Genomic DNA, 27,503 nt, shown 5'->3' on the forward strand with positions numbered 1-27,503 from the left:
AAGGAAATTTTCTTTAGCCATCATCCGTGAAAAATTTACATATACATAAATAAAAAAAATGATCTACTACAAGTCATGAGTGATTATTTGTCCAGTTATCGTTTTTCTATCTTAACATATGTATACATATATACAGTAACAGCTATAGCGTTATTTTATTTAAAATTCTTTGATTCATTTCCCGATACTGAAAGTTTATCATTTTTTATCAATTCTACAATAAAAATAGCCACCAAATTTCAAAAATATCACATACATTTGAGGCAACTACATCAATAAAATTAAATAATCAGATTTTTGTAGATAAATTTTTAATGAACTCACGTTCAATGAATAAAAAAAAATAATTTTATTACTTATATGTATTGTTTTTTAGTACAAATTAATTTTAATCTCTTATCAGTAGTATAATATTTTACTTATACGTCATTCCCATAAATAGTTTCTGTAGTGTAGTGGTCATCACGTGTGCTTCACACGCACAAGGTCCCCGGTTCGATCCCGGGCAGAAACAATATATTTTTAGTGCTTGAAAAAATTAATAAAATTAAATAAATTTACATACTTACGATCTGTTGAATTAATTTTTCAAAATTTTTTTGGAAAACATTTTTATTATACTAACTTTTATCACTATTTATAAGTATTTTCTCTACATTGAATTATGCTAATAATAATACATATAAATAAACGAATTTTTTTTTATACTAAATTTTTTGTTTACACAAAATTACATCCAATTGATTAACCTCGAATTTCTCGATTTATTTTTTTACATTCATTTTAAATTTAGAGAAATTTTTTTATCGTGATTTCTTGAATTTCCATGAACTTTGATATGGAACATATATTTATTTACAACAATTATATATAGTAACATTTATTAAATCGTAAATTTTTCAGTAATACATTTAGACTAGAGCAACCTTTGATCCTTGTCATTTTATATATTTATGCATTAAATAATTGAGTAGAAAATTTATATAAACTACTTTATTACTTAGTAATACTTAATAAAACCACAGCTATAAATTAACAAAGTAAAAAAATACTATTAACTTTAAGTGAAATTTTATTACGATATCAACTAATTATTTATTTATTTATTTATTTATTGTACAAAGTCCATTATCGAAACTGCTGTAAATTATATGAATATACGGCACTCCGAGAAAGTTAAAAAAAATTTTTTTAAATAGATTTATGATCGATATGAATCTGAATAGATCTATCATGATCAATATTTAACAAATTTAGCTCTCTATTCACTTGAGCTATTTTTCCTAGGTTGAATTTATACATAAATAATTTTACTTCATAGGTTGTATTGAAAATAAAGAAGAAATTTTTTCCAATTTATTTAAAACTACCCTACTTAGCTATCAATTTTTCCTTTTATGACAATTAAATGTTAATTTTATTTCCTTTTCGAAATTAGTGCTTTCGGTCTGATATTCGAAAATCGAGTTTTCATCAGATTTCGACGTTTCGAGGTCCTTCTCTCTAGAAATGAATCAGTGAAATTCACTTTGAATAAGTGAATATTCACTGGGACCCAGCTATAAGTATACCACTGGTTGAATTAGTGGTATACTTATAGCTGTAGAAATAGTGACTATCCACTGATTCGCAGTGAATTTCACTAACTCATTTTTAGAGAGTAGGAAGCTATCATTCGGCCTATTTCTGATTTTCCGATTTTTTTTAAAAAAGAATGAAGATTAATTTGAATAAACGATAATATCAATTGATAAATGACAATTTATTTTTACTAACAAAGAACACTTTTCATTCCAAATGTGATGTCCCCTGATTAAAAACTCCGATTGAAACCGCTGAATTCCGATTGAATCTGATTGATTCCGATTGAAACCCGATAGACTTTCAATCAGAATTCATTGGTTTCAATCGGAATTATTAATCAGGGTCATTACGACATTGGCTATTAAATTATTTAATTGATACAAATTTATCAAGTATACCTTTACACATAAACTTTTACTCACTATATGGTTAATTTATAGCTGCCAAAGGTCATTAAATTAACGATCTAATTATTATATAAATAGAATCGTAATTCTACAAAGTATCAGTAGTCCAAACATCAAACATAATGGAACGGTGGTCTGGTAAAGTTGCAATAGTAACCGGAGCAAGTTCTGGTATTGGCGCCGTGATTTCCCGTGAACTTGTAGCGAATGGTTTAAATGTCGTCGGTGTTTCAAATCAAGAAGACCGGTTAAAAAATTTGTACCAAGATCTAAAAATTTCAAAAGGTACATTTCATTATTTGTGTTGTGATGTCGAAAAAGAACAAGACATACTTTACGCTTTTACGTATGTCAATGAAAAATTTGGCGGCGTTGACGTTTTAGTGAACAATGCCGGAATAATTAGAGAAAGCACATTCCAAAGTAACTATTGTTTTTTAATTTATATTATTGTCGTTCATGTTATTACTTACAAAAGTAGCTACTAGTTTTATCAATTTATTTTTATTTTCAGACGTAAAAACAGAAGATTTACGTGCTGTTTTGAACGTTAATGTTCTTGCACCTGCAATATTTATCAGAGAATCACTTAAATCAATGCGTCAGCGTAAAAATGAAGCGCACATTATTAACATTAATAGGTACTATTAATTTTTTTATTTATCTTTATAGTGATAGTTAAGCCGGAACCCGGGTGTCGATATGGGGAATTTTAACATTCCAAATAATAACTTTTATTATACCGTGTCGTCAATTTTCTAAGTATCAGTTACGATTTTCAAAGTTCAAATAGTAATTTTTCTTGCATTGACAGTAATGTTTCATACTTATCCTATAATTATTCATGTTTTAATCATAAATAAAAAAATAACTATTTAGAATGATAGTGCCCAGACAAAATTCAAGTCGGAATGACTGCTTTACGACGTCTTTTTTAAGGCGTCTTCAAGAAGTCTTATAATAACTTCTTAAAGGTGTCATTTTTAAGAACTCTTAATTGAGAGTTCTTGAAGACTCCATAAATAAGATGTCAGTTTTGTGACGACTAAATGTATTCATTTTTAAACTTCTGTATGAAGTCAAAATTAGGAGCTCCGTAAAGACGTCATGGTAAATTCATACTGAAGTCTTATTTGCGAAGTCAGAAAAAAGAACTCTTTGAGAAATCTTTTTAAAGACGTCTTACTGAGTTCGCTAGGTGGCTCATTCGACATCTTGAGAACTTCTTAAAGACTTCTTCAAGATGTTGATGAGACGTCCAAATCATAAGTAGGAATTCATTCAGAACTCATCGAGATGTCATTTTACTATCTGGGTATTTACTGATCACTTTATCATTAAATTATTTGTCGTTCTCAATTTATATAGTTCATTTTTTACCGTGTATAAGTGTTGCCGGTGACAAGAATTAATAGAAATATTTTTAACTCTTCAGTATGCTTGGTATCAATGCAGCGACGACAATACCAATAAATATTTATCCAGCATCGAAATTTGCACTACGTGGTATGACTGATACACTAAAAAATGAACTCGAATTTCATAAAGATAATATACGAGTCACGGTATGTATTCATTTATACTGAGAAAACTACGATAAATAAAAGTCGTTTGATTTAAATATTTCAGGGAATCCATCCGGGATTGGTAAATACGGAAATATTTGGTGATTCCGTACTATTTAATAAACTAAAAATTAAATTGCCAGTAGTAGAACCCAAAGATATCGTTGATTGCGTTATATTCGCACTTTCAGCGCCGCCTAATGTACAAGTATGATTTATTTTTTGTTTTTAAACTTTTCTCAAATTTTTTTTTCATTATTTCAAATAAATTTTGACTGCAGTTGCATGAAATAACCGTCACCGGAGTACCCAAGAAGTAATTCCGGTGTAACCGAGCTTAGAGACTAGGAAGACATGGGCAAGATGGACCAATTGTTCGTTGACTTTACCTGTCATTTCTGAATTATTAATGATATATACAAAAAAAGTGTATTGAGTAGTTTTGCCTTGGGGAAAAACAATGCAAAGGTAATAATGTGTGGTGTATGGTTTTAAAAAAATAAAAAAAAACAAGTTTATAATGTTTTTATCAAATATTATTTATCTATCTATTAGCTTACTAAAGTATCTACAATAAATTACTACAATAATTTGAAAATAATCAGTCCTCGACTACAGTAAGTAAGAGTATTAATACTGAGTATGACTTTTTGATAGCCTGAAAAAGAAAAGTAGTTTTTTTTTTTTTTTTAAGGAGCAAATAAATATAAAAGATTTTCTACCCGGATCAAAAAAATAACTTGATTTCGACTTTTCCGACTTATTTGACTTGCTTTCCCGTGTAAAAAAAATTTTCGTTCATAATAAATTTAGATCTGAATTTCATGACGAAACTCAGATCGTGACACAAATATGACTTTCATCATGAATTTACTCCAAATTTCGTCTAGTAAGTCAGTATCAATTATAAAATTAATTTAATATGTCTTTGAATTAGACTTTGGATGACTTCAATAGAAACTTGCCTGAGTTTTTACTGAATTAATCTTTTTGTCAAATTTATCAATTCGGAAATTACCAATAAACTTTTTCTATCAAGTACTTGATTTACGTAAATTCCCTACTTAAAAAATCCGATAGATTCTCATAGATGTATGTATAAGACCCTATGCTTAACTATACACGGGAAAAAATGCTGGAGTAGAATTTACCACACCAAACTAGTAAAAATTTTACTACACTTTGTGGTCGCCGCAATGACAACTGTAGTAACATAAGCCACAGTGTGCGTGATATTTTACTACTATAGGAGTTCTGTTTACTACTGTAATGTGGTAAAACTTTGTAGTTTCCACAACTACTTAATGTAGTATAAAATACTTATTTTGTGGTTTTGGGAACCACACAATTTTATATGAATTGGTATCTGTTACTATTTTTGGAGTATACAATACCAGATTACTTGTACAATCTACTCCAATATGTGGTAAAATGATTGAAAGAAGAAAATAACAGCGCCACCTATAACTTTTTTACTCCATTCTGTGGGTATTCTCAACTTGTGTCATTGTATTTATTATTATAAATAATATTATAAAACATTATAAATAATAATATATATAATTAAAAATATTTATATACATAATTAAAAATCGAGGCGTGCAATTATAATTTACATAATTAAAAAAAAATATATATATAACAAATATAATACAAAAAAATTGGTTTTGTATTACCTGTCATTCTTCCTTTTGCTTACCTCACCTACAACTTCTATTAAATTTTATTTCTATGCTCTTATCAGTGAATCGTGATTTTAATGCAATTTTTCTAATCATTGCCTATTGAGTATTTGTTATTTATTAGAATTATAACTTTTAAATCGATGTTTTTTATATTTTCTATTAATAAAAATTAATACTTAATTATTCTAAGTTTATGCTTATACGAGAATTTATTAATTACAAATATGTTTTTAAAATTATCATTATCGGGTATTGATAAAAAGTAGGCTTTTGAAATTTAAGTCCTTATTATTTTAAGTTATTCATTAATAAATTCATTTTTATATCATTTTAATTTGATATACTGTAAGTCTGAAGAATCTAAGATTAATTTTTATATTTTTATAACGTTTTCAATATCATAAAAACTAATGATCGTTATCTAACAGATATTTAATTAATACATTACGAATAAAATATATTCTACTATGTTGTGGAGTAAAATGAACCACAGTGGTTATTTAATGCTAATTCTTATTACTACTTACTGTAGTAAATGGTACTACAGGTTGTGTACCACAGTGTACTAGTAACTGTTACTAAACGTGTAGTTATCCTATATATTACTAGTCAGTGTAGTAAATGGAACTCCATTTGTAGTAAATTTAACTACACATTTTTTTCCGTGTAGTACTTCTCATAGGACTCATTCATTCTTATAAAAGCTCTATGAGAATGTATGAGAATCTATAGGATTCTATGAGATTTTCTAAACAGGGTTAGTTTCGATTGTAAAATTAATTTAGTGAACGACCTTTGGATCACTTGGAGTAAAATTTGACTGAGTCATAATCTTGTCGTGATTAAAGTTGTTGAAACAAATTCATTATGAAAGTCATATTTGTGTCACGATCTGAGTTTCGAGATGAAATTTAGATCTAAATTCATTATGAATAAAAATTTTTTTACACGGGTTTGATTTAATTAACTTGATTTTGACTGTTGTAATTCTTTTGACTTGAATATGACTTTTTTAACTTAGGAATTTGAGTCTGTTGAGAATTTAGGTATGCACGGAAAAAAATGTGTAGTTAAATTTACTACAAATGGAGTTCCATTTACTACACTGACTAGTAATATATAGGATAACTACACGTTTAGTAACAGTTACTAGTACACTGTGGTACACAACCTGTAGTACCATTTACTACAGTAAGTAGTAATAAGAATTAGCATTAAATAACCACTGTGGTTCATTTTACTCCACAACATAGTAGAATATATTTTATTCGTAATGTATTAATTAAATATCTGTTAGATAACGATCATTAGTTTTTATGATATTGAAAACGTTATAAAAATATAAAAATTAATCTTAGATTCTTCAGACTTACAGTATATCAAATTAAAATGATATAAAAATGAATTTATTAATGAATAACTTAAAATAATAAGGACTTAAATTTCAAAAGCCTACTTTTTATCAATACCCGATAATGATAATTTTAAAAACATATTTGTAATTAATAAATTCTCGTATAAGCATAAACTTAGAATAATTAAGTATTAATTTTTATTAATAGAAAATATAAAAAACATCGATTTAAAAGTTATAATTCGAATAAATAACAAATACTCAATAGGCAATGATTAGAAAAATTGCATTAAAATCACGATTCACTGATAAGAGCATAGAAATAAAATTTAATAGAAGTTGTAGGTGAGGTAAGCAAAAGGAAGAATGACAGGTAATACAAAACCAATTTTTTTGTATTATATTTGTTATATATATATTTTTTTTTAATTATGTAAATTATAATTGCACGCCTCGATTTTTAATTATGTATATAAATATTTTTAATTATATATATTATTATTTATAATGTTTTATAATATTATTTATAATAATAAATACAATGACACAAGTTGAGAATACCCACAGAATGGAGTAAAAAAGTTATAGGTGGCGCTGTTATTTTCTTCTTTCAATCATTTTACCACATATTGGAGTAGATTGTACAAGTAATCTGGTATTGTATACTCCAAAAATAGTAACAGATACCAATTCATATAAAATTGTGTGGTTCCCAAAACCACAAAATAAGTATTTTATACTACATTAAGTAGTTGTGGAAACTACAAAGTTTTACCACATTACAGTAGTAAACAGAACTCCTATAGTAGTAAAATATCACGCACACTGTGGCTTATGTTACTACAGTTGTCATTGCGGCGACCACAAAGTGTAGTAAAATTTTTACTAGTTTGGTGTGGTAAATTCTACTCCAGCATTTTTTCCCGTGTGGTAATCGTGAATGAAACAAATCAATTTATTTAACAAATGAATATTATATCTTTTATTAAAATACGCGCTCTAGGGTATGTCTTCACTCGTAAGAGATTTAGCTTAGAGTAACTTATTCTTTTAATATTATTAAACACTGAGGTCCAACAACCTCTCCTCTTTTTGTATAACAACGATCTCTAAGTTCAAAATATATATATATGAGTGCAAATGAAGAAAAACATATTGCCTTGCATTTACTTGGAATCTCTCGTTGACCCAAGTACCTAAGGTCATAAAATTTGATCCATGCTAGCTTTCTTTTCCTTAAGTAAACATATACATATTTTGAACTCAACTAAAATATATATACTACGACTTAAATGCAACACTGTTCGAAATAATATTTCGAACAGAATATTTAGAGAAGAGAAATATTAAATAAAATATATATAAGAATAAAGATTGATATTTGTACAGAGAATCCAACAGAGTCAACTAAGTCAAATCCAAGACAACGAGACTTTAATTTGACTTGGTCAATCAAAAGAACTATAACAGTCAAAATCAAGTTAATTAAGTCAAAAGCAAGTCAAATAAGTCAGACAAGTCAAAATCAAGTTATTTTTTTGACCCGGGTAACAATAATTAGCTTACTGAAACAAATGTCTGCAGAGATAAAGGAACAAGGCCAATTGCGCGGAGTTCTAATGATCGTAACGATAAAATCATCGATGTTGTTACGGAATTACTCACTCCTCGCTTGAATTCACTTTCCCATCCACACATCCATTGATTATAAGTCAGTGAATCTGCCTGATTTATTATTTATTTTAAACAAAAATTAAACCTTTATCATTATTATTATTTTCTATAATTGATAAAAACTTACTACGGTGCTCATTTTGTTTCCGTACCAGCACCAAAAAAATAGTTGTAATAATACTGCGTTAATAGCTATAATCCGTCTTATCAGTAGATGGTGATCACTATTACCCTGAAATCATTAAATATCGATCTTTGTTTCTACATAACTTTTTAACGGGTATATATATCCTCATTATGTAAAAAGAACTTGATAGCCGATAGAAAAAGCTATATTTTCCTTTTTTTATTTTTTTTTTTACGATAATTGTTCCACTTTTAATAAGGGTTCAAAGTCACATAATTGACTCATGTGTTATAATGGTGATAATGCCATTGTTTATATCTTTGAAAATTTTTGATGGGTGATTATTATTTTATATATACTTGGATAGCTAGATGACATCAGAATACTTGTAATTCTAATATTAACGGTTTGATTGAAGAGAGAACTCAACTTCCGTTTCGGATGCCGAATAATCTTTTTTAAAATTATGGAACTGCGAAAGTTGGAATTTGGAAATTTTCTTTCTTACGTGTTCTCATAATTTAAAGATAGAGTTCCTTCAACGCTTAATTTAAAATTATCGTAAATCATTATTTTTTTCTATTTTTTTTTTTTTTTATTACATTTTCGTAACAGTGAACGTGAAAGTTTCAAAACTCGAAAAATGATTTCCCGATTCGATTGAATTGTACAGAAAATAATTTTCGAAAAATAGATGCTCGATTGGTGAAACAGAAATTTTCATAAAAATTAAAATTTTTTGTTTCAAACAATAGCAAGTATTCCATTAAATTATAAAAATTTCAGGCTTTAAAAATTAAAATCTGGTAACCACTTACGAGAAGAATTTGGAATCCATTCAAGCATATTAATATTGTGCTAGTCAAAATTTGAACAATTACACAGAAACTGAAACAGTCATTGAGAACTACCAGCATCTGGACTATTTTCTGGTGATGTTTAATACATTCTTTCAATCTCCAATCAAAAGTATCTATATTATTAATATCTTTCTGGTGAATTTCAAATATAACAAAATTTTTTATTTCATCGTCTCCATTATCATCGTCATCATTGTCAGTAACAGTTGCTATTTCATCGAAACTTTCAACTGTTTCTAAACCATTCGATGGAATATTGCGAGCTATATTTCTTATTGACCCAACACGACAATGCTTGTAATTAGATATCAATATTTCTAGTTGAAATGTTAGATACCTCATTATTACAACGATCATCAAGTCGAGTGTAAATAAGGATACGTCTATCAACGCCACGCCATAAGATATTAAAATATATAATACTTGGTAATTTGGTGATTTTGTTTTGTCAAATGGAAAAATGGCACGAACTGGAAACTCTCTGTTAGCTCTATCGGCACCAAAAACACGTGCCGATATTAACAGTAAAACTACTCCAGATAATATATAAAATTGTCGGCATTCAAAACGTGACAATTTATTGATCCGTGTCATGATTTCTACATCTGAAATTAAGAAAAAATATTATTTTTCAATATAATATTAAGTTTGTAAATTCAACAATTCTGTTTTCATGATAACGGCATCGAAACTTCAAGTTTCAGTAACTATCGAAATAAGTTAATTTCAGCTCAATGTCGGGAACAAATATTAACCTTAAAAAGGACTTATATATCGAGAAGAAAATTCTCCCATTGGGTAAAATTTTGAGCTGAATTTTAAAAGGTGTCGGTAGCCATTTCAAATTTCCCATTTAAATAACATGCAAAAAAATTTTTTTTGATTAAAAATATTATAACTTTTGAGCCACGTGAGACAAAAATTCGGCTGTAGAATATTCTTGTAGGGCATTAAATTTCTTAAAAGAAAGTCTTGAGAGTCGAATTTGTAAACATGATATTTCGTATACTAACAGGCTATCAAAGTCTAGAGTAAACAGAATCATACAAATTTAAGGCTTTAATTGGATTTTCCAAATACTTTTCTTTTATTGGGATCGATAACAAAATATTATTTGTTACAACGTGGATATTGTCGGTGATTTCATTGCACTACATGTAGAATAAATTTTCTCGTAGTATTGATATTTTTAATAATAAAGCCTTAATTTTGTATGATTTTGTTTACTCTAGACTTTGATAGCCTGTTAGTATACGAAATATCAAGTTTACAAATTCGACTCCCAGGACTTTTTGTAAAGAAATTTAATGCCATACAAGAATATTCTAGAGCCGAATTTTTATCTCACACGGTTCAAAAGTTATAATATTATTAATCAAAAAAAATTTTTTTGCATGTTATTTAAATGGGAAATTTGAAATGGCTACCGACACCTTTTAAAATTCAGCTAAAAATTTTGCCCAATGGGATAATTTTTTTCTCGATATATAGGTTCTTTTTTAGACGTAAATTCGATAGGTTGGTTTTTGTGGCTCACCCTAGTATACTTAAATTGCGAATGCCTTCAGTCAACGGGCAGAAAAAATTTTTATAGCTTTTACTTAATCATAAATTTCAAATCACAATTTACGTTTCCGCTAAAAGTTGATCACACCATTGGTTGATTACTGACACTTACTGAAATTTAAAACTCCAATGCAGGTAATTATGAACAATATATTATGTGATACAGAATGAAACACAACTTAAGATCGCGGGCGATCTCAGCCTTCGCTTATGGCTCGGGCAGCCAACTTTACCCTGGTCTGAAATCGTTTTGTTTCATCCCTTGTCACACAATGAACTATTATCAAATTGGCCACAATAAAAAAATTTTAATTATAAACTAGTTAGCGTCCCCATTATTGTTAATTGTTATTAATACTCACTGTTCATTGATATAAGTTTGTCAATTGGTTCATGAATATCGTTTATCAATTTAATAATATTATTATACTCAGTGTAAAATTTAAATGCCTTAGACATTGTTTCAAAACATCCAATTAAAAAACATAAATTATCTGTAATTAGCGACAAATCACTGCGATTAGCAATTGCGTCGGCCATTATAATCGACGTTAAAAAGACAAATATAAAAAAATTAAAAAAACGTAAAATTAAATTTAATAATTTAAAACTTATTGCCGTTGTTGATTCGACAGGCCAAATTCCATTATATCTAAAATCCATTTTCAAATAAATAAAATAAATAAATCGAAATTAGTACACACAGTTAGAAATTCATAAATTTAAAATATTATTTTTTGATACATTTTTGTTTATTAGATTTTTCACCTCAGTATTTTAGAAAGTATATTTATGAGCTTGTGATGCATAGTGACCCTCGTATTATTTTTTTTCTATAAGTTAAAAAAGCAAATTCTTTTTTCAAAGTATTTTATTTTATTAAGTTTATTCGATTCTATCTATTTTTTTATAAAGTATTCTGAGTAATAAAAAATTATACTTTCCTCTGCAGTATATTTTATTTTTTTTGTTATGCTCTGTTTTATTTTCGTAAAAAAAATTGCTTGTCAAATAACACACTGTAAGTTAATTATAGAAAAAGAAAAGTACATGTTAGATCGTAAAGGGCTTACACTGTAATTATCTAGCGGCAAGGTGGCGACGGATATGAACCACACGGGAGAGCAACATTTCATTTTCACGCCACCGCTTCATTTAATATCTTTTTCTCCAACAAAAAAATTACATATTATACTCAGTATATAAACGCAAATCGATGTCGAAAATACATTTTATGCCGGTGTAAGTATTAGACCGAAAATAAAGTGCAACAATATTTTTTTGCATTTAATAAAATTATTTTGTTTACTTTTGCTCCATTTTTATACTGATAGAGTGGAAGTGGTGAAGCTTACATCATCAGAAAATCCAGTTCAGCTACTTGACGTCTGCTGTCACATCTGAAGTCGACTGATCTGATCTTTTTGGATAAGTTTTTAAATTTACAGTATTAATATTTGAGATATAGTTTTTCTGTTGCAATTTGAATAAATTATTTAATTAAGGGGCAGAGGCAGCCGATTGGTTCATGTGTGGCTCGGGCGATCATCAAAGTTAAGCAGCACCGAGCGTGGTTACTGTTTGGCTGGGTGACCGCTTAGCCATGCATTGAGCTTGATCGGACGCCTCTGTGCGCTAGGCGCGGACTGAAGAGCCAGTGATCGGTAAAATGGGAATTTTATCGATCACTGGAACTTCACCTGCTCCAAAAAATGACAGCTGTACTGGCAAAAGGTTTTCTCTGTGGTTTCCCTTTGCCGCTATTGGCAAGGTGCGCGACGAAAACGACATCTGTCGACCGCATTAAATCATCCTCAAAAAGCACAGAGAGAATACGGAAAGTTTTTATAAACAAATAATTAAAATTTTTAAAGATTGCGAAATATATGTGTGATACCACATTTGAAAGGTGAAAAAATATAGAGTAGATTGTACTGAAAAAAATAAGTATAAAAAATTTTAATAAATACAAAATAAATATTATTTTGAACGACATAAGGTTAGCTTGTAATAATAATAATAACAACAATAATAGTCATAATAACAAATTAGTTAAAATAATTATAATTATAATTTTTTTAAAGTTAAAATTATTAATTTGCATTAAGTAAAGAAATTGAAGTGATTTAAATTATTCGTAATTTTAAATTTTAAAACTCAACAATTAAAAATACTTTGGGTTAAAAATTTGTAATTTAAAAAATTTCCGTAATAATTTTTAGCCAAAGATGAATATCATGGATGGAAATGTATAAAACTTGCAATTACTATTTCTGTCAGTATTTTTGCAATTAACAACACAACAACTACTTGTTCTTATTTTTTAACATTGCTTTCATTTAACTATTCACAAGACAAGTGCGATTTAACGCGTATTTCGTCCACTGCAGGCGCTACAATCGATTCGATTGTCCCCACCCTATACTCCACACCCTGCCAATACTCCCACGGCAAAAAGGTGGGGTATAGGGCATCACGTAATGATGCAGTACAGAAGCACAAGTCGGTCCACAGCCGCATGAAAAAGAGGAGGGAATAGAAAAAGGTAGCAATTGCGATTAAAGGCAAGAAGTGTAAAAGGCATAAATATGCTATACACTGTTAACAATAATAAAAAAAAAAATACTATAAATAAATTATTTAATCAAAAGAATCTAATATTCATTTATTCTGGCCAATTTTTAATTTTTAATAATCAAGCAAAAAAAATCTGTGAAAAGGTATCAAAAAGATTTTGATAAGCTCTTCAACAGAATACATACTATGATTTTTTACTTACGGTCAGCACAAAATACAATTTAAAAAAAAAATCTTTAACAATCCCCCAAATAACTTTTGTCCATGTAAATAATTACACATTACAGTTTAATTTATGATTTTTTTAAAAACTTTAATGATTAATTTTATAGATACATTCTAACAATTATATGGTGATAGTCATCGCCAGGCCAGAAAAATCAAACTTCATTTTCCGATAATTGATGGACTCAAAATTGACAAAATACTGACCCGATGACAACTATTATGGTATTTTCACACCGTGTAATATATAACTAGTGTCAAAATTAGTTTTGCATTACAAATTAATCGATTACTGATCCTTGGCTACGGTAAGTAGAAGTACCAATACTGAGTACGACGTTTTTATAGCCTGCATTGAATAAAAAATCATTTATATCCTTTACCTCATGTACAGGGTAGCAATATAATATTGTGTGATAAGATATAAATAGGGGAAGGGGGAGGGAAAAAGGGGGTACCCCCAAAATTTGATAAAAAAAAATTGTATATTTTAAATGGTTTTTAAACATTCCAAAATATCTTCTGTAAATATAATTAAGCGTTACTTTGAATTTTTTTTGGTAAACTTTGTCGAAAATCAATTGTCAGTTGAAAAATATTAATGACTTTTGTTTTATGATAAAAATTATTAAAAATTTTTTTTCTTCTTTTGTATCCAATAAACATGTAAAATATAATTTTTCTTTATGTAAATTACTTACAAAAAGTTCAACATAATCAAATTCGTTTAAAATCCAGAATTTTTTTTTTTTACCTTTTTTAGGGAATACCTCACTTTGCCCGCAGAAATGAAAATTTTTTTTTTTCAACGGTAACTGAAAATTTTTTCTATTTACTTTGAATATCATTAAAAAAAAAAAGATTTATCGTATTTGAGTCCTCGAAAACGTAGTATTTCCTTAAGTACTCCCTTTTGCCTCTCCCTCCCCTATTTGAAACCAATATAGCCGATAATTGACACATTGGTTTCTAATAGCACTTCACCCCTTGTCACACATTATTATAAAATTTTCATAGCTATCACAATCGAAATTTCGAGTTTTAATATATGTAGAGCCATTTTGGATGCATTTATTAAAGTTTAATTATGTAGTTAATCGTCTTTGTAAATCCGAGTCTCAACAACTTTTATATTTCATGACTTTATTAGAAACGAAATAAAGAGAATTTATATCTACTTTAATATTAATTAAAAAAGTTTATTATAAATTATTAGTGAAAATTGACTTTACGGATTTTAAAACTCCAAGCTGCGATACGATGAATTCTAATTAAAAATGTATTACTAATTATCATCTTACTGAAACAAATGTTTGGAGTGATAAAGGAACAACCCCAATCGCTCGAAGTTCTAATGACTGTAATGACAGCGTCATTGGTATAGATATAAAATTACGTAACCCATGTTTGTAATTATCTTCCCAACCGCACATCCAGAGATTAATCGTCAATGAATCCGCCTTATTAATAATTCATATATATTTACATATATCATATTGTTGAGATTATACAACGAAAATATGTGTTGTTATGATAAATTGTGAATCACTATAGTTAAGTTTTAATAATTATTTATAAATCTTACTGCAGCGCTCAGTTTATTCCCATACCAGCACCATAATAATAGTTGCAATAAAGCTGCCGTGCTTGCCAGAATTCTTCTCATAAATAGATGAATATCATGCCCCTGAAATTATTTTACATGACAGAAAGAAAAATGGTTACTTTTTCTATTATGTTGGCATACTAATCGTTCCTAAATTAAGCATTTAAAATTTCATGTCAATTCGATATTTATGTATTCTGTAAAGCTTCATTTTTTTTAACATGTATTCATTTTATATTGCAAGCCTTCAATAATATATGGGTTACATTCATTTTATTTTTAATAAATCAAATTTATACATTTCATTTTAATTGCATCAAAAGTCAATTTTTTAAGCCCATGAAAGATCAGAATTAACAATGAGAAGACTCCAAGTCAAAAGCTCGGTTTGTTTTTACATTAAAATTTTATATAGGGGAGGGTGGGATAGAGCGGCCCCCTAAGCCATTTATTACTTTTTGTGGCTTTCAACCACAAGATCAATTTACGTTCGTCCTATTTCGAACAAATTTATAGACATTTTGCCAAAATTCTGAAACAAAAAAATTTTTTTTTGTGGGGCAAAGCGGCCACCTCCAAATAATGATAAAATTTTTTTTCGTTTTTTTTTTTTTTTAATTGTTTTCATCATTAAGAATGTATTTCTTTCTCTTGACAACTATTTTTGGTTTTATATTACTCGAAAAAAATTTTTTAAGGTGTAATAAATCGTTCACTCTCGATTACCTTAATTACTAATTGTTATTTAATAAAAAAAAAAAACAACAATTCTATAGTTTTACTTTATTTCAAAAATTTATCAACTTAAAAAAAAAATTTTTTTTTTATATATTTTTAGCGACCAAATTTGCCTCTTACGTAGAGAAACGGCCGAAAAATATAAAAAAATAATTTTTTCGGAAGTTTCGGCTGGTCCATTTTGCCCCAGGTGTTATGCGTAGGGCTAGAAATGTGGAATTATAATAATTTTTTTTTAATTTGACGATAAAAATATGAAAAAATCACTTTTTCAAAATTTTGGGCTTGTCCATTTTGCCCCAAATGTCATTCGTAGGGGTAAAATGCGCAAACATATCGGATTTATAGTAATTAGGCGAAAAAAAAAAATCTTTTTTTTGAACAAAATTTCAGGGGGGCCGCTCTGCCCCACCCTCCCCTATACATATGCCAAGAACACCAGTACCCAGCCCCTAACTAACAGCCAGCCGGTCATATACTCTAACATTAGCTCAAAATATATATAGGTATAATTTAACGTGAGGCCCTGATTAAAATCTCCGGATTTCAATTGGAATTCATTGGTTTCAATCGGAGTTTTTAATCAGGGGGTGGCTGGCTACTGATTTGGGACTGGGTACTGGTACTCTTACTCTATACATAAAATAGAAAATATATATATGTGTTGAGACTACAGGATGTCAGAAAAAAAAAAAATAATAATGGAAAAAAATGGTTTTCAGATGAAGCTTTTTAAACTACTTCAGTTTAAATTCATTAATTGAAGTATCTACTGAAGAACTGAAAAGTAAGAAAATTTTAATTAATACTAAGCATTACAATTACCTACCATTATAATTTGAAATCCATTCAAACATAATAACACAGTGGTGCCCAAAATTTGAACAACTACACAAAAACTGAAGCAGTCATTAAGTCCATTCAACATATAAATTACTTTCTGATGGTGTATAATACATCTTTTTAATCTCTCGTCAAAACTGTCTTTATCATCGATATCCGCGTGTTCTATTTCAAACCTAACGAAATTACGAATCTCTGTGCTTTCATTATTCTTATCATCATAACTGTTAATTAAAATATTGCGTCCAGTTGAATTAATATCACAATGCCTGCAATTGGCTAACAATATCTCGACTTGAATAGTTAAATATCTCATTATTACCACGACCATCAAGTCAACCCCAAGTAGTGTGTAGTCGACAAGTAAAACACCATAAGATATTAATAAATATATTAAGTGATAATAAGGTGAGACTGTTGCGTCAAATGGGAACAAAGCGCGTATTGGAAATTGTTTGTTTTTGAAATCAGCACCAAGAACTCGCGCTACTACTAATAGTGAAACGATTCCCAATATTATATTGAACTGTCGATTTTCAAAACGTGCGGTCTCATTAATTCCTTTCATAATTTCGGTATCTGAAATGTTATAACTTCAATAAGTAAATCTAAAATTGACAGTTATCTCTCATCAAACTCACTATTTTTTTTATTAATTATGTCAATCGGTCCATAAATATCGTTAATAAGTTTCACAATATTTTTGTACTCAATGCAATATTTGATTCCCTTTGTTAATGCTTCAGAACATCCGACAAAAAAACACAAATTATCTGTAATAAGTGATATATCGTTGAAATTAGCAATTGCATCGGCTATTGTAAGCAACATCAATAACACAATTATAGTGAGATTAAATAAACGGAAAATTAAATTTAATAATTTGTAACTTCTGACTGTTGATTCTATTGGCCAAATTCCATTAAATCTGTTATGTATTTGAAAATAAAAGTTTTAAAAATTAACAAACGAATGATTAATGCGTAAGAAGTTTAAAATAAAAAAAAAAACGATATATTGTTTTTTGTTATTTTTTAATTAATTGGCATTGTTCACCTCAGTATTCTGACTATTTTATTGATCAATTTGTGATACATGTTGCGTTTTTCAAATTATTAAATGTAAGAGCTGCTTATATTAACAAAAAGTATTTTATTTTCTTTTTCAATTTTTTATTTTACTAAGTTACTCGATTACTATCTATATCTTTATTTTAATATCTTTATTTGAAAGCTTTCTTCACACGCAATAGAGACATTGACGTGTTTTTTTTTTGTAAACTGTTCTGAGCAATAAAAATTAAATTTTCTATAGTCTTTAATACAGGCAGTTATATGTTCGTAGAAAAAAAATTGCGCGTCAAATAATACACTTTAACTTAATTATAGAAAAAGAAAAATACATGTTAGATCGTAAAGGGCTTACACTGTAATTATCTAGCGGCAGGGTGGCGGCGGATACGAACCACACGGGAGAGCAAAATTTTATTTTCACGCCACCGCTTCATTTCACATATTTTCCTCCTGCAAAAAATTTACATTTTATACTCAGTATATAACCCGTGTAAAAAAAATTGTTAAGAAAAGGTCAAAAAAGTGTTGACTATTCTAAACTTCAAAACGTGACACAACTACGAACTTTTTTTGAACGCTTTTTAAACTTTTAAAAATTCAAGAGAAATATCAATAAATATCCTCACATTATTAAGATATGCTGAAACGAAAAACGTTCAGAAATAGTTCAAAATTAGTTTTTTCTGAACGTATTTTGCACTGAAAAATGTTAATTTGTAGTATCATGTCAAATGTTTTTTTCTGTGTATTTTCAGAAGTTTGAAAATTGTTTAAAATAAGTTCGTCATTGTGTCAAGTTTTGAAGTTTAGAATAGTCAACACTTTTTTGACCTTTTTTCAACAATTTTTTTTTACACGGGAAGTACGAATCGATATCAAAAATATATTTTATAACAGTGTAAATATTAGATCAAAAATTAAGTGGAATAATATTTATTTTTACTCAATAACATTATTTTTGTATTTTTGATGATATAATACAAACATACCTTACATTTTGAATTATTTCAATATTTATGAAAGTAACAACAACTTTCGATTTTGCTGCATTTAAATTTGTAGGTAACTAATGATGTAAATAAAGTAATTAAAGTAAATCAAAGGGGTTAAAGGAATTAAAAAATAAATTAAACTTTTTGAAATTAAATATGAAAATTTTTTTTTTGACTTTTCAGTGGTTCCAAAACTAGCGATTCAGTATTAAATTATTTTATAATAGCGCAAATTAAAATATTTGGAAGCTTCAATGCTGTTGCCATCAATCCGTAATTTGGTAAATTATTTTAAAAAATTATTACTCATGATACATAAAATACGTGACAAAGGAGTTGTTAAGACGATTTTATTGTCTTCGTGGAATTTTCATAGGATTTAACGTGTTATTTAACTGAGTGGTGAGTTGTAAATCCAATCAATTTTTAATTAATCATAAATTTTACTTGGAATAATTTATTTTCGTTCATAATCAGTTTTTGTGAAATTTTTTTTCTTTTTACTTCAACAAAAGTGTATCTAATAAGTAGATGTAATGAAATTGCAGGACGAAGATAATGGTACCTAACTATCAGTCATAAATAATGAAGCACACTATTCCTACTGAAAAAAATTTTTATCTTGCTCTTGTATTGGTCCCCAACTCCATTTTTATACTGATAGAGTGGAAGTGGTGAAGCTTACATCGTTAGAAAATCCACTTCAGCTACTTCACGTCAGCTGTCACATCTAAAGTCGACTGATCTGATCTTTTTGGATAAGTTTTTAGATTTAAACTATTAATATTTGAGATATAGTTTTACTATTTCTATTTGAATAAATTATTTAATCATAATAATTTACTATTCAATTATTCTGGCCGACTTTAAATTTTTAATAATCAGGTAAAAGAATCTGCGGAAAGGTATTAAAAACACTTTGAAAAGCTGTACAACAATATGATTCTTTACTTACGATCAGCGAAATCCTAATAAACGTGGCCACTACAAAATACATTAAAAAAAAAAATCTTCAACAATCTCCTAAATAGCTCTTTCCCATGTCAATAATTACACAGTACACGGAGGGAAGTGTATGGTAACAATTACAATATATTATAGGAATGGTTCCCATAAAGCATATGTCATATATGGTAACCGGCTTTTTTAAAATGATAATAGGAACGGCACCCATACATATTATGGTAATCATTCCTATAAATGTGGGTGTAATTCCTATATGCTACCGGAGTAGCTCTTGATTTCAGTAATTTAGTTACCATGGGATTTGGGGACTGTTACGTTAATGATGGGAATTGTTCCCGTAGTTATGGAAACTTTTTCAGGAAAATATGGGCCTGTATCTTATAACTCCAAGTAATTATTACTATAACGGTATAAAATGATACGTCATAAACGTACTAGAAATAGTTACTATAAATTTCTCTCCGTGTACAGTTTAATGTCTGATTTTTCGAAAAGCTCCAATAATTCGTTTTATGGATACATTCTGAGAATTATATGGTGAAAGTTATCGTCAGGCCAGAAAAATCCAACTTCATTTTCCGATACTTGATGAACTTTAAATTGACAAATTTTTTCTTTTTTTTTTTTGCTTACATTTTAGGAACTATTAAACTAATTTATTATAATAGAAAATTATTATAGAAAATATTAAAAAATTCCCGCGGATAGAATGGAAATCTTTGCTAACGCCATCTAGCACGCTCCGATAGAAGAAGCAGGTCTTCACTAACTCTGTTTATATATTTTTTTTATATATGGCAGCCTGAGATGTAAATTTTTAAGCTTCGACAGTGCACATTTTATTATTTTATAATTAAACGAATAATGATAGAGTTGTGGATTTTTAATCAGTTTGTCACAATGAATTTACGGATATATTGAAATAAAATTTGAAAGAATTCGTTTTGTTTTTCGAAAGTTATGGTGATTACAAGAAGAGTGTTACATGTATTTTACAGGATTTTTTTCTAAAAAATTCATTTTTTATCTAAATTGTGGGTTGGACCAGCTGTTTATTGTTTAGAAAAATGACCATTGATGTTTTCTTTAATTGTGGTATGAAGGCTGACCTACTTTAACCACCATATTATTATTTATTTAAAAAAAACTCTGACGGAACCCAGTTTTTAATTTTTAGGCGAGAGTAGAGCATACCTACGCTCGCGCTTAAGGCATGCAATATAAGTTAGCAGATTGCTAATCCTTGGCTACGGTAAGTAGAAGTATCAATACTGAGTACGACGTTTTCATAGCCTGCATTGAACAAAAAATAACTTATTTCCGTTACCTCATGTATAGCGTAAAAATATAATATTGTGTGACAAGATATAAATAATTAAAACCAGTACAGCCGACAATTGACCTGCTGGTTTTTAATTGCTTTTCATCCCATGTTACACATTATTATAGACTTTTCATATATATAACAATCGAAATTTTGAGTTTCAATAGATGTAAAGCCATTTTGGATGCATTTATTTAAGTTTAATTGAGTAGTTAATTGTCGTTGTGAATAAGAGCCTTGAAAAGTTTTATATTTCATTACTTTATTTGAAATAAAATGGAGAGAATTTATTTCTACTTTAATATTAATTAAAAGAGTTTATGAATTATCAGTAAAAATTGACTTTGCGGGCTTTAAAACTCCAAGCTTCGACACAAGTAATTTCACATAATAATTTATTGTCAATTATCGTCTTACTGAAACAAATGTTTGGAGTGATAAAGGAACAACCCCAATCGCTCGAAGTTCTAATGACCGTAATGACAGCGTCATTGGTATAGACATAAAATTACGTAATCCATGTTTGTAATTATCTTCCCAACCGCACATCCAGAAATTCATCGTCAATGAATCCGCCTTATTTATAATTTATACATATGTCACAGTGTTTTTATAATAAATTGTGAATCGCTGTAGTTAAGTTTTAATAATTATTAATAAAAACTTACTGCAGCGCTCAGTTTATTTCCATACCAGCACCAGAATGATAGTTGGATTATAGCCGCCATGCTTGCTAAAATTCTTCTCATTAATAGATGAATATCATTCCCCTGAAATTATTACACACGACAGAAAGTAAAAATGTGTATTTATCTTATGTTTGCATAGTTATTTTTCCTAAATTATAAATATGAAATTTGACAGTCAAAATAAGTGTTAATTTACTCCCATTAATGGTAATTCTTCAACTCCTTAATCATTGCATTCTATGAAAATAAATTTTTTTATCAAGTGTTCAGTTTATATCGCAAGTCTTCAGTGATATATGGAGCAAATTCATTTTATTTTTTAAAAATCAAATTTATACATTTCATATTAATTGTAAAAAAACAAGTCCAATTTTTGAGTCCACAAAAGATCAAAATCACCTTTAGATCAGAGTTAAAAGAACCAGGAAAAAAGCTTGGTTCGTTTTCACATGAAAATTATACATATATATATATATATATATATATATATATATATATCCATATACATGTATATTAGGGTGTCTGTTATTTCCCACATTTGATGTTTTTACTTGATCATAATATGGCAGATTGACATGCCCACTTAGAACCTAACTACCTCGTACCAACTTTATTCAAAAATCGTTAGCCCTAATAGCTCAGCTCAAAAATTTCTTGATTCCAAAATTTCTTTATTTCATTACATCATTATTCCAAGACATCTCTACCCAAACTTTTGAGAAAAAGTAAACAACTCAGTAAGCAGGAAAATGCTTTCTTTTTCTCAGAAATTTGAGTAGAGTTGTCTTGGAATAATGATATAATGGAGTAAAGAAATCTTAGAATCAAGAAATTTTTGAGCTGAGCTATTAGGGCTAACGATTTTTGAATAAAATTTGTACAAGGTAGTTAGGTTCTGAGTAAACGAGGCAATCTGCCTCATAATATAAATCATTTATTTGTGATTCAAAAATAATAAAATAAAATAACAAAGTTTATTCCTATGCCATTTTACCCTGCCTAAAAACCTTATAGCGTCGACAGCAGGATATCGATAATAATAATAAGGTAAAAAAAATTTTTTCAGGTGAAGCTTTTTAACCCTTTTCCGGTCGAACTTGAATCCCTACTCTTAATTTGAATTGTACGTCTTATTCTTAAAATGAGAGAGCTATAGTCTGTTTTCTAGAGATGGGGCTGAAAAAATGGTAGAAGGGGGTGCTTGTCTACACTACCACACTGATAGAAAAATTTTTTTGTATTTAAAAAGATTTGTTAATATTTAATAAATAATTTATTAGAGGATAGGTCCTTAACAAATATTTATTAACAGTTAATAAATCATTTATTAGCAGCGATTTTTTTGTGCTAACCAAATATTCATTACTATTTAACAAATGATTTATTAACATATAAAAAATGATTTATTAATATTTAATAAATCATTTATTAGTATTTACACACTGGATTATTAATATTTAAAAAATTCCTCTTATTATTTTTAGAAAAGTTTTACATTAATCTTCTCGTGATGGGAAATCTGTAAATAAAATAAAATTATTTGAAATAATTTTTTGAGAATAATGAATTGAATTTAAAAAAATAAATAGTAAAATAAAAAAGAAACCTACATATTCATTATATTTTTTATTTAAACGAAGTCGTAAACAAACACTAGGGATTATTTCTTTTTGGGTCTCTTCTCGAGTTTTAGTAAGGAATTCACCAAGGATTTCAAAGTCAGTTATATGGTTTACTAGAGTGGGAATACAAAAGTAAATTCATAAATTTAGTGTTAATTTTAGAAACGGAATATAAAAAATAAAATAGGATAACAAGACAATGAATAGGTTAAGTACTGATGCTACTGAATATACCTTATATATAACTGTCAACTTACCATAAAAAATCGAGTATAACTCACTTAAATCCCACGATTGTAGCAAAGCTTCCATTTTATTAATTGTTTTCCAAAAAGTATAAAATAATAAGCAACTTATCGTATGAAAATCATGTATTAGCATATATATTTTTTTACAACTACGCGTTAAGTATAGCCATCTATCAACACCGACCACCAACAAAATATTTTTTAACTATTAACAAATCTTATTTGGTGGAAATAAATATTTTTTTCAATATATTAAAGCTTCTTAATAGTTAAAAAAATTTTGTTCTTATAAAAAATAGATTTTGTTAATACCCCTGATTAAAAAAGTGAATTGAAAAGTATTGAAAATGATGAAAAATGAATCCTTTCGAATACTTTCTATACCCCAAGGTATTCATTTTGACATAAAATGAATACTTTTCAATCCCAAAATAATAAAAGAATTTCTGAACTTCCGAGGAATTGAAAAAGATTCAAATGATTTGAAATTTTTGAATCTTTCTGAATCCTTCGCAATACCTAAATAGTCCGATATTTCGGATCAAGTGTGGGATTGAAAAAGATTGAAATGAATTGAAATTTTTGAATCTTTCTGAATCCTTCTCAATACCTAAATAATATCACATTTCGGGTCATGAGTGGGATTGAAAAAGATTGAAATGAATTGAAATTTTTGAATCTTTCCGAATCCTCCTCAATACCTAAATTGAAATGATGAAAGATTGAATTCTTTTCAATACTTTCGAATTCCACTTTGGAATTGGAAAGTATTCAAACGATCGAAATTTCAATTCCATTCAATACTTTCCAAAACCGCCGAGGGATTGAAAAGAATTGAGATAATTTTCAATACTTTTCAATTCACTTTTTTAATTAGGGACTAACGAATATTGTTAATAGTAAAAAAATATTTTTTCCACCCAAAAAAATATCTGAAAAAGATTTTAATAAATTGATTTATTAAATACAAACAAATCCTTCTATCAGTGCACAACTAAACTTTCACTCATACAGCCTTACAACGGACGTTAATTGGCTCTATCCCCACATGACTCACACCTAGACTCACCGATACTCCGAGCAAGGAAAGGGTTAAACAAAATTTCACACTTTTTCATTTCATCAATTGATAAACCATTCAAAGAACTGAGAAATAAATCACAAGTTTCAATTTGTGTAAATCATGACTTACTGCTATAATTTGAAATCCGTTCAAACATATAAATGCAGTAGTGCTCATAATTTGGACTACTACACAAAAACTGAAGCAGCCATTGAGTAGAGTCAACATCCTAATTATTTTATGATGTTGTATGATACATTTCTTTAATCTTTTATCAAAGCTATCGTCATTGTCGATATCCTCGTGTTGTAATTCAAACTCAACGAAATTATGAATCTCTGTGCCTTCATTATTCTTATCATCATAACTGTTAATTACAATATTGCGTCCAGTTGACTTAATATCACAATGCCTGCAATTAGCTCTCAATATGTCGATTTGAATAGTTAAATATCTCATTATTACCACGACCACCATGTCAACTCCAAATATTGAGTAGTCGACAAGGAAAACACCATAAGTTATTAATAAATATATCAAGTGATAATAAGGTGAGACTGTTGCGTCAAATGGAAACAAAGCGCGTATTGGAAATTCTTTGTTCTTGAAGTCAGCACCCAAAACTCGTGCAAAATATAACAATGTTAATGTTCCAATCACAAAAACAAATTGACGATGTTCAAAACGTGCGGTCTCTTTAATAACTTTCATAACTTCGATATCTGAAACGTTAAAACTTTACTAAATAAATCCAAAATCGGCAATTATCTCTAATCAAACTCACTATTTTTATTATTAATTATGTCAATCGGTCTGTAAATATCGTTAATAAGTTTCACAATATTTTTGTACTCAAAGCAATATTTGAGTCCCTTTGTTAATGCTTCTGTACATCCGACAAAAAAACACAAATTATCTGTAATAAGTGACATATCGTTGAAATTAGCAATTGCATCGGCTATTGTAAGCAACATCAATAACACAATTATAGTGAGATTAAATAAACGGAAAATTAAATTTAATAATTTATAACTTCTGACTGTTGATTCTACTGGCCAAATTCCGATAAATCTGTGGTATATAGTTAAAAATGAAATTAAAAAAAATTAACAAATGAATAATAATTACACTGTAAAAAATCGGGAGTGAATCCAGAGTGAATACGGATTTTACTTCAATCCGAGTTCACTCCCTCACTCGGAGTAACTCACCAAATTCTAATTTCACATAAATAATACACAGTGAAAATATTAAATCATTGAATAGCTATAGTGACATAGTTTTTATAAGAATATTTTATAGTTAGGTACAATATGAAATGTTATCTCGTGGTATGGTTGATATAAGTCTCAGTGTAATTATATTTGCGAAAGTTTCATTATCACACAGAAAAAAAAGATTTCTTGGCGCAAAAAATTTTTACTTGACCCAAGAAATTTTTTGTATTATAAAGCGAAAACAAAACTTTTCTTGGGGTAAGATAAAATTTTTTCGGAACAAGAAAAAAATTTTTTAGACGCAAAAAAAATTCTTGAGCCAAGAAAAATTTTTGACTTCAATTCATAATACAAAATATTTCTTGCGCCGAGAAATTATTTTTTTCTGTGCAGCTGCTTATAATTTTTAAAAATCATTTCACGTGAATACATGGAAAGGGAGCTCGTAATTATTTCCGTACTCAATATAGATGTCAAAGTATCAAAGACCTAAGCTCACTATGTATTAGAAATTTTCTTTATAATTAACATTTTCCGAAACTCCCCTTCAGAGTGAAAATCACTCCGAGGGAACTTAATAAATAAAAAGTTGTCCACTCCGCGTTCACTCCGAAAATTTTTTACAGTGTAAGTAAGAGATTTAAAATTGAAATAAAAAAAAAAATTATTTTTTGTTGTTTTTTAATTCATTGGCATTGTTCACCTCAGTATCAACACGAGTTTATTTATTGAGTTGTGATGCATGTCGTTGCGCCTATTTATTATAATGTATAAGCGGTTTATAGTGTAACAAAAAATATTTTATTTTATATTTCGAATATTATATCTCACTTAGTTTCTTTTATTCTATTTATATCTTTATTCCAATAACTTTATTTGAAAGCTCTTCCTACACGCAATAGAGACATTGACGTATTATTTTTATAAACTATTCTGAGTAATAAAAATTAAATTTTCCTTCACAATATATCAAGCGTATTATTTATCATGCGCAGTTTTATTTTCGTAGAGAAAATTGTTCGTCAAATAACACACTGTAACTTATTACAGAAAAAGAAAAATACATGTTAGATCGGAAAGGGCTTACACTGTAATTATCTAGTGGCAGATATGAACTACAAGGGAGAGCGAAATTTTATTTTCACGCCATCGCTCGATTTAATATCTTTTTCTCCTGCAAAAACTTTACATTTTATGTCGGCAGATGTACTAGACCGAATTTAAAGTGCAATATTATTTTTTTGCTTTTAATAATATTATTTTTGTTTTTTTGAAACACACAATAGAAACTTAACTCACATTTTTAGTCAACATCTGAAAAAATAACAAAATTTTTTTTTGCTATATTTAAATTCGTCGGCAACTAAAGCATCAAATAAAATAATTATGCTGGAAAAGATAATAAGTTGTAGTTCCTTTAAGCTGAATAGTTGACTGTCGACTTAAAAGGATTAAATAAATTTAAAGAAAAAATTAAAATATTTAAATATTAATTACA

General features: G+C 28.2%; 4 protein-coding genes, 1 long non-coding RNA gene and 1 other non-coding gene across 7 annotated transcripts; 3 read left to right on the plus strand and 3 right to left on the minus strand.

Moving 5' to 3' along the window:
* Nucleotides 1-441: 441 nt before the first annotated feature.
* On the plus strand, nt 442-514 carry Trnav-cac (transfer RNA valine (anticodon CAC)). The gene has a single exon. It is a non-coding gene; the product is annotated as a tRNA-Val (tRNA).
* A 1,591-nt stretch (nt 515-2,105) lies between these two features.
* Nucleotides 2,106-5,131, plus strand: LOC130671891 (farnesol dehydrogenase-like). The gene is made up of 5 exons (XM_057476009.1): nt 2,106-2,414; nt 2,506-2,632; nt 3,427-3,556; nt 3,621-3,764; nt 3,838-5,131. Exons 1-5 carry the CDS (start codon nt 2,114-2,116, stop codon nt 3,874-3,876), a joined length of 741 nt encoding a protein of 246 aa, XP_057331992.1. The 5' UTR covers nt 2,106-2,113; the 3' UTR covers nt 3,877-5,131.
* Nucleotides 4,105-11,749, minus strand: LOC130671890 (odorant receptor 13a-like). Its single transcript, XM_057476008.1, has 6 exons — nt 11,591-11,749; nt 11,185-11,474; nt 9,215-9,861; nt 8,397-8,501; nt 8,162-8,320; nt 4,105-4,214 (listed from the first exon to the last, which is right to left on the minus strand). Exons 1-6 carry the CDS (start codon nt 11,629-11,631, stop codon nt 4,158-4,160), a joined length of 1,299 nt encoding a protein of 432 aa, XP_057331991.1. The 5' UTR covers nt 11,632-11,749; the 3' UTR covers nt 4,105-4,157.
* A 1,908-nt stretch (nt 11,750-13,657) lies between these two features.
* Nucleotides 13,658-18,086, minus strand: LOC130671073 (odorant receptor 13a-like). The gene is made up of 6 exons (XM_057474765.1): nt 17,868-18,086; nt 17,453-17,739; nt 16,798-17,390; nt 15,210-15,311; nt 14,926-15,084; nt 13,658-13,973 (listed from the first exon to the last, which is right to left on the minus strand). Exons 1-6 carry the CDS (start codon nt 17,906-17,908, stop codon nt 13,914-13,916), a joined length of 1,242 nt encoding a protein of 413 aa, XP_057330748.1. The 5' UTR covers nt 17,909-18,086; the 3' UTR covers nt 13,658-13,913.
* LOC130671074 (uncharacterized) lies at nt 16,559-19,727 on the plus strand. Of its 2 annotated transcripts, none has more exons than XR_008990468.1 (3): nt 16,559-16,755; nt 19,060-19,278; nt 19,425-19,727. It is a non-coding gene; the product is annotated as an uncharacterized LOC130671074 (long non-coding RNA). The 2 variants fall into 2 exon arrangements; XR_008990467.1 differs by lacking the exon at nt 16,559-16,755 and adding an exon at nt 18,752-18,946.
* A 1,157-nt stretch (nt 19,728-20,884) lies between these two features.
* On the minus strand, nt 20,885-26,980 carry LOC130671402 (odorant receptor 13a-like). Its single transcript, XM_057475274.1, has 6 exons — nt 26,709-26,980; nt 25,573-25,859; nt 24,918-25,510; nt 21,835-21,936; nt 21,584-21,742; nt 20,885-21,135 (listed from the first exon to the last, which is right to left on the minus strand). Exons 1-6 carry the CDS (start codon nt 26,747-26,749, stop codon nt 21,079-21,081), a joined length of 1,239 nt encoding a protein of 412 aa, XP_057331257.1. The 5' UTR covers nt 26,750-26,980; the 3' UTR covers nt 20,885-21,078.
* Nucleotides 26,981-27,503: the final 523 nt, after the last annotated feature.

The sequence above is a fragment of the Microplitis mediator genome, chromosome 7 (genome assembly GCF_029852145.1).
Source record: "Microplitis mediator isolate UGA2020A chromosome 7, iyMicMedi2.1, whole genome shotgun sequence".
Taxonomy (NCBI): Eukaryota; Metazoa; Arthropoda; class Insecta; order Hymenoptera; family Braconidae; genus Microplitis; species Microplitis mediator.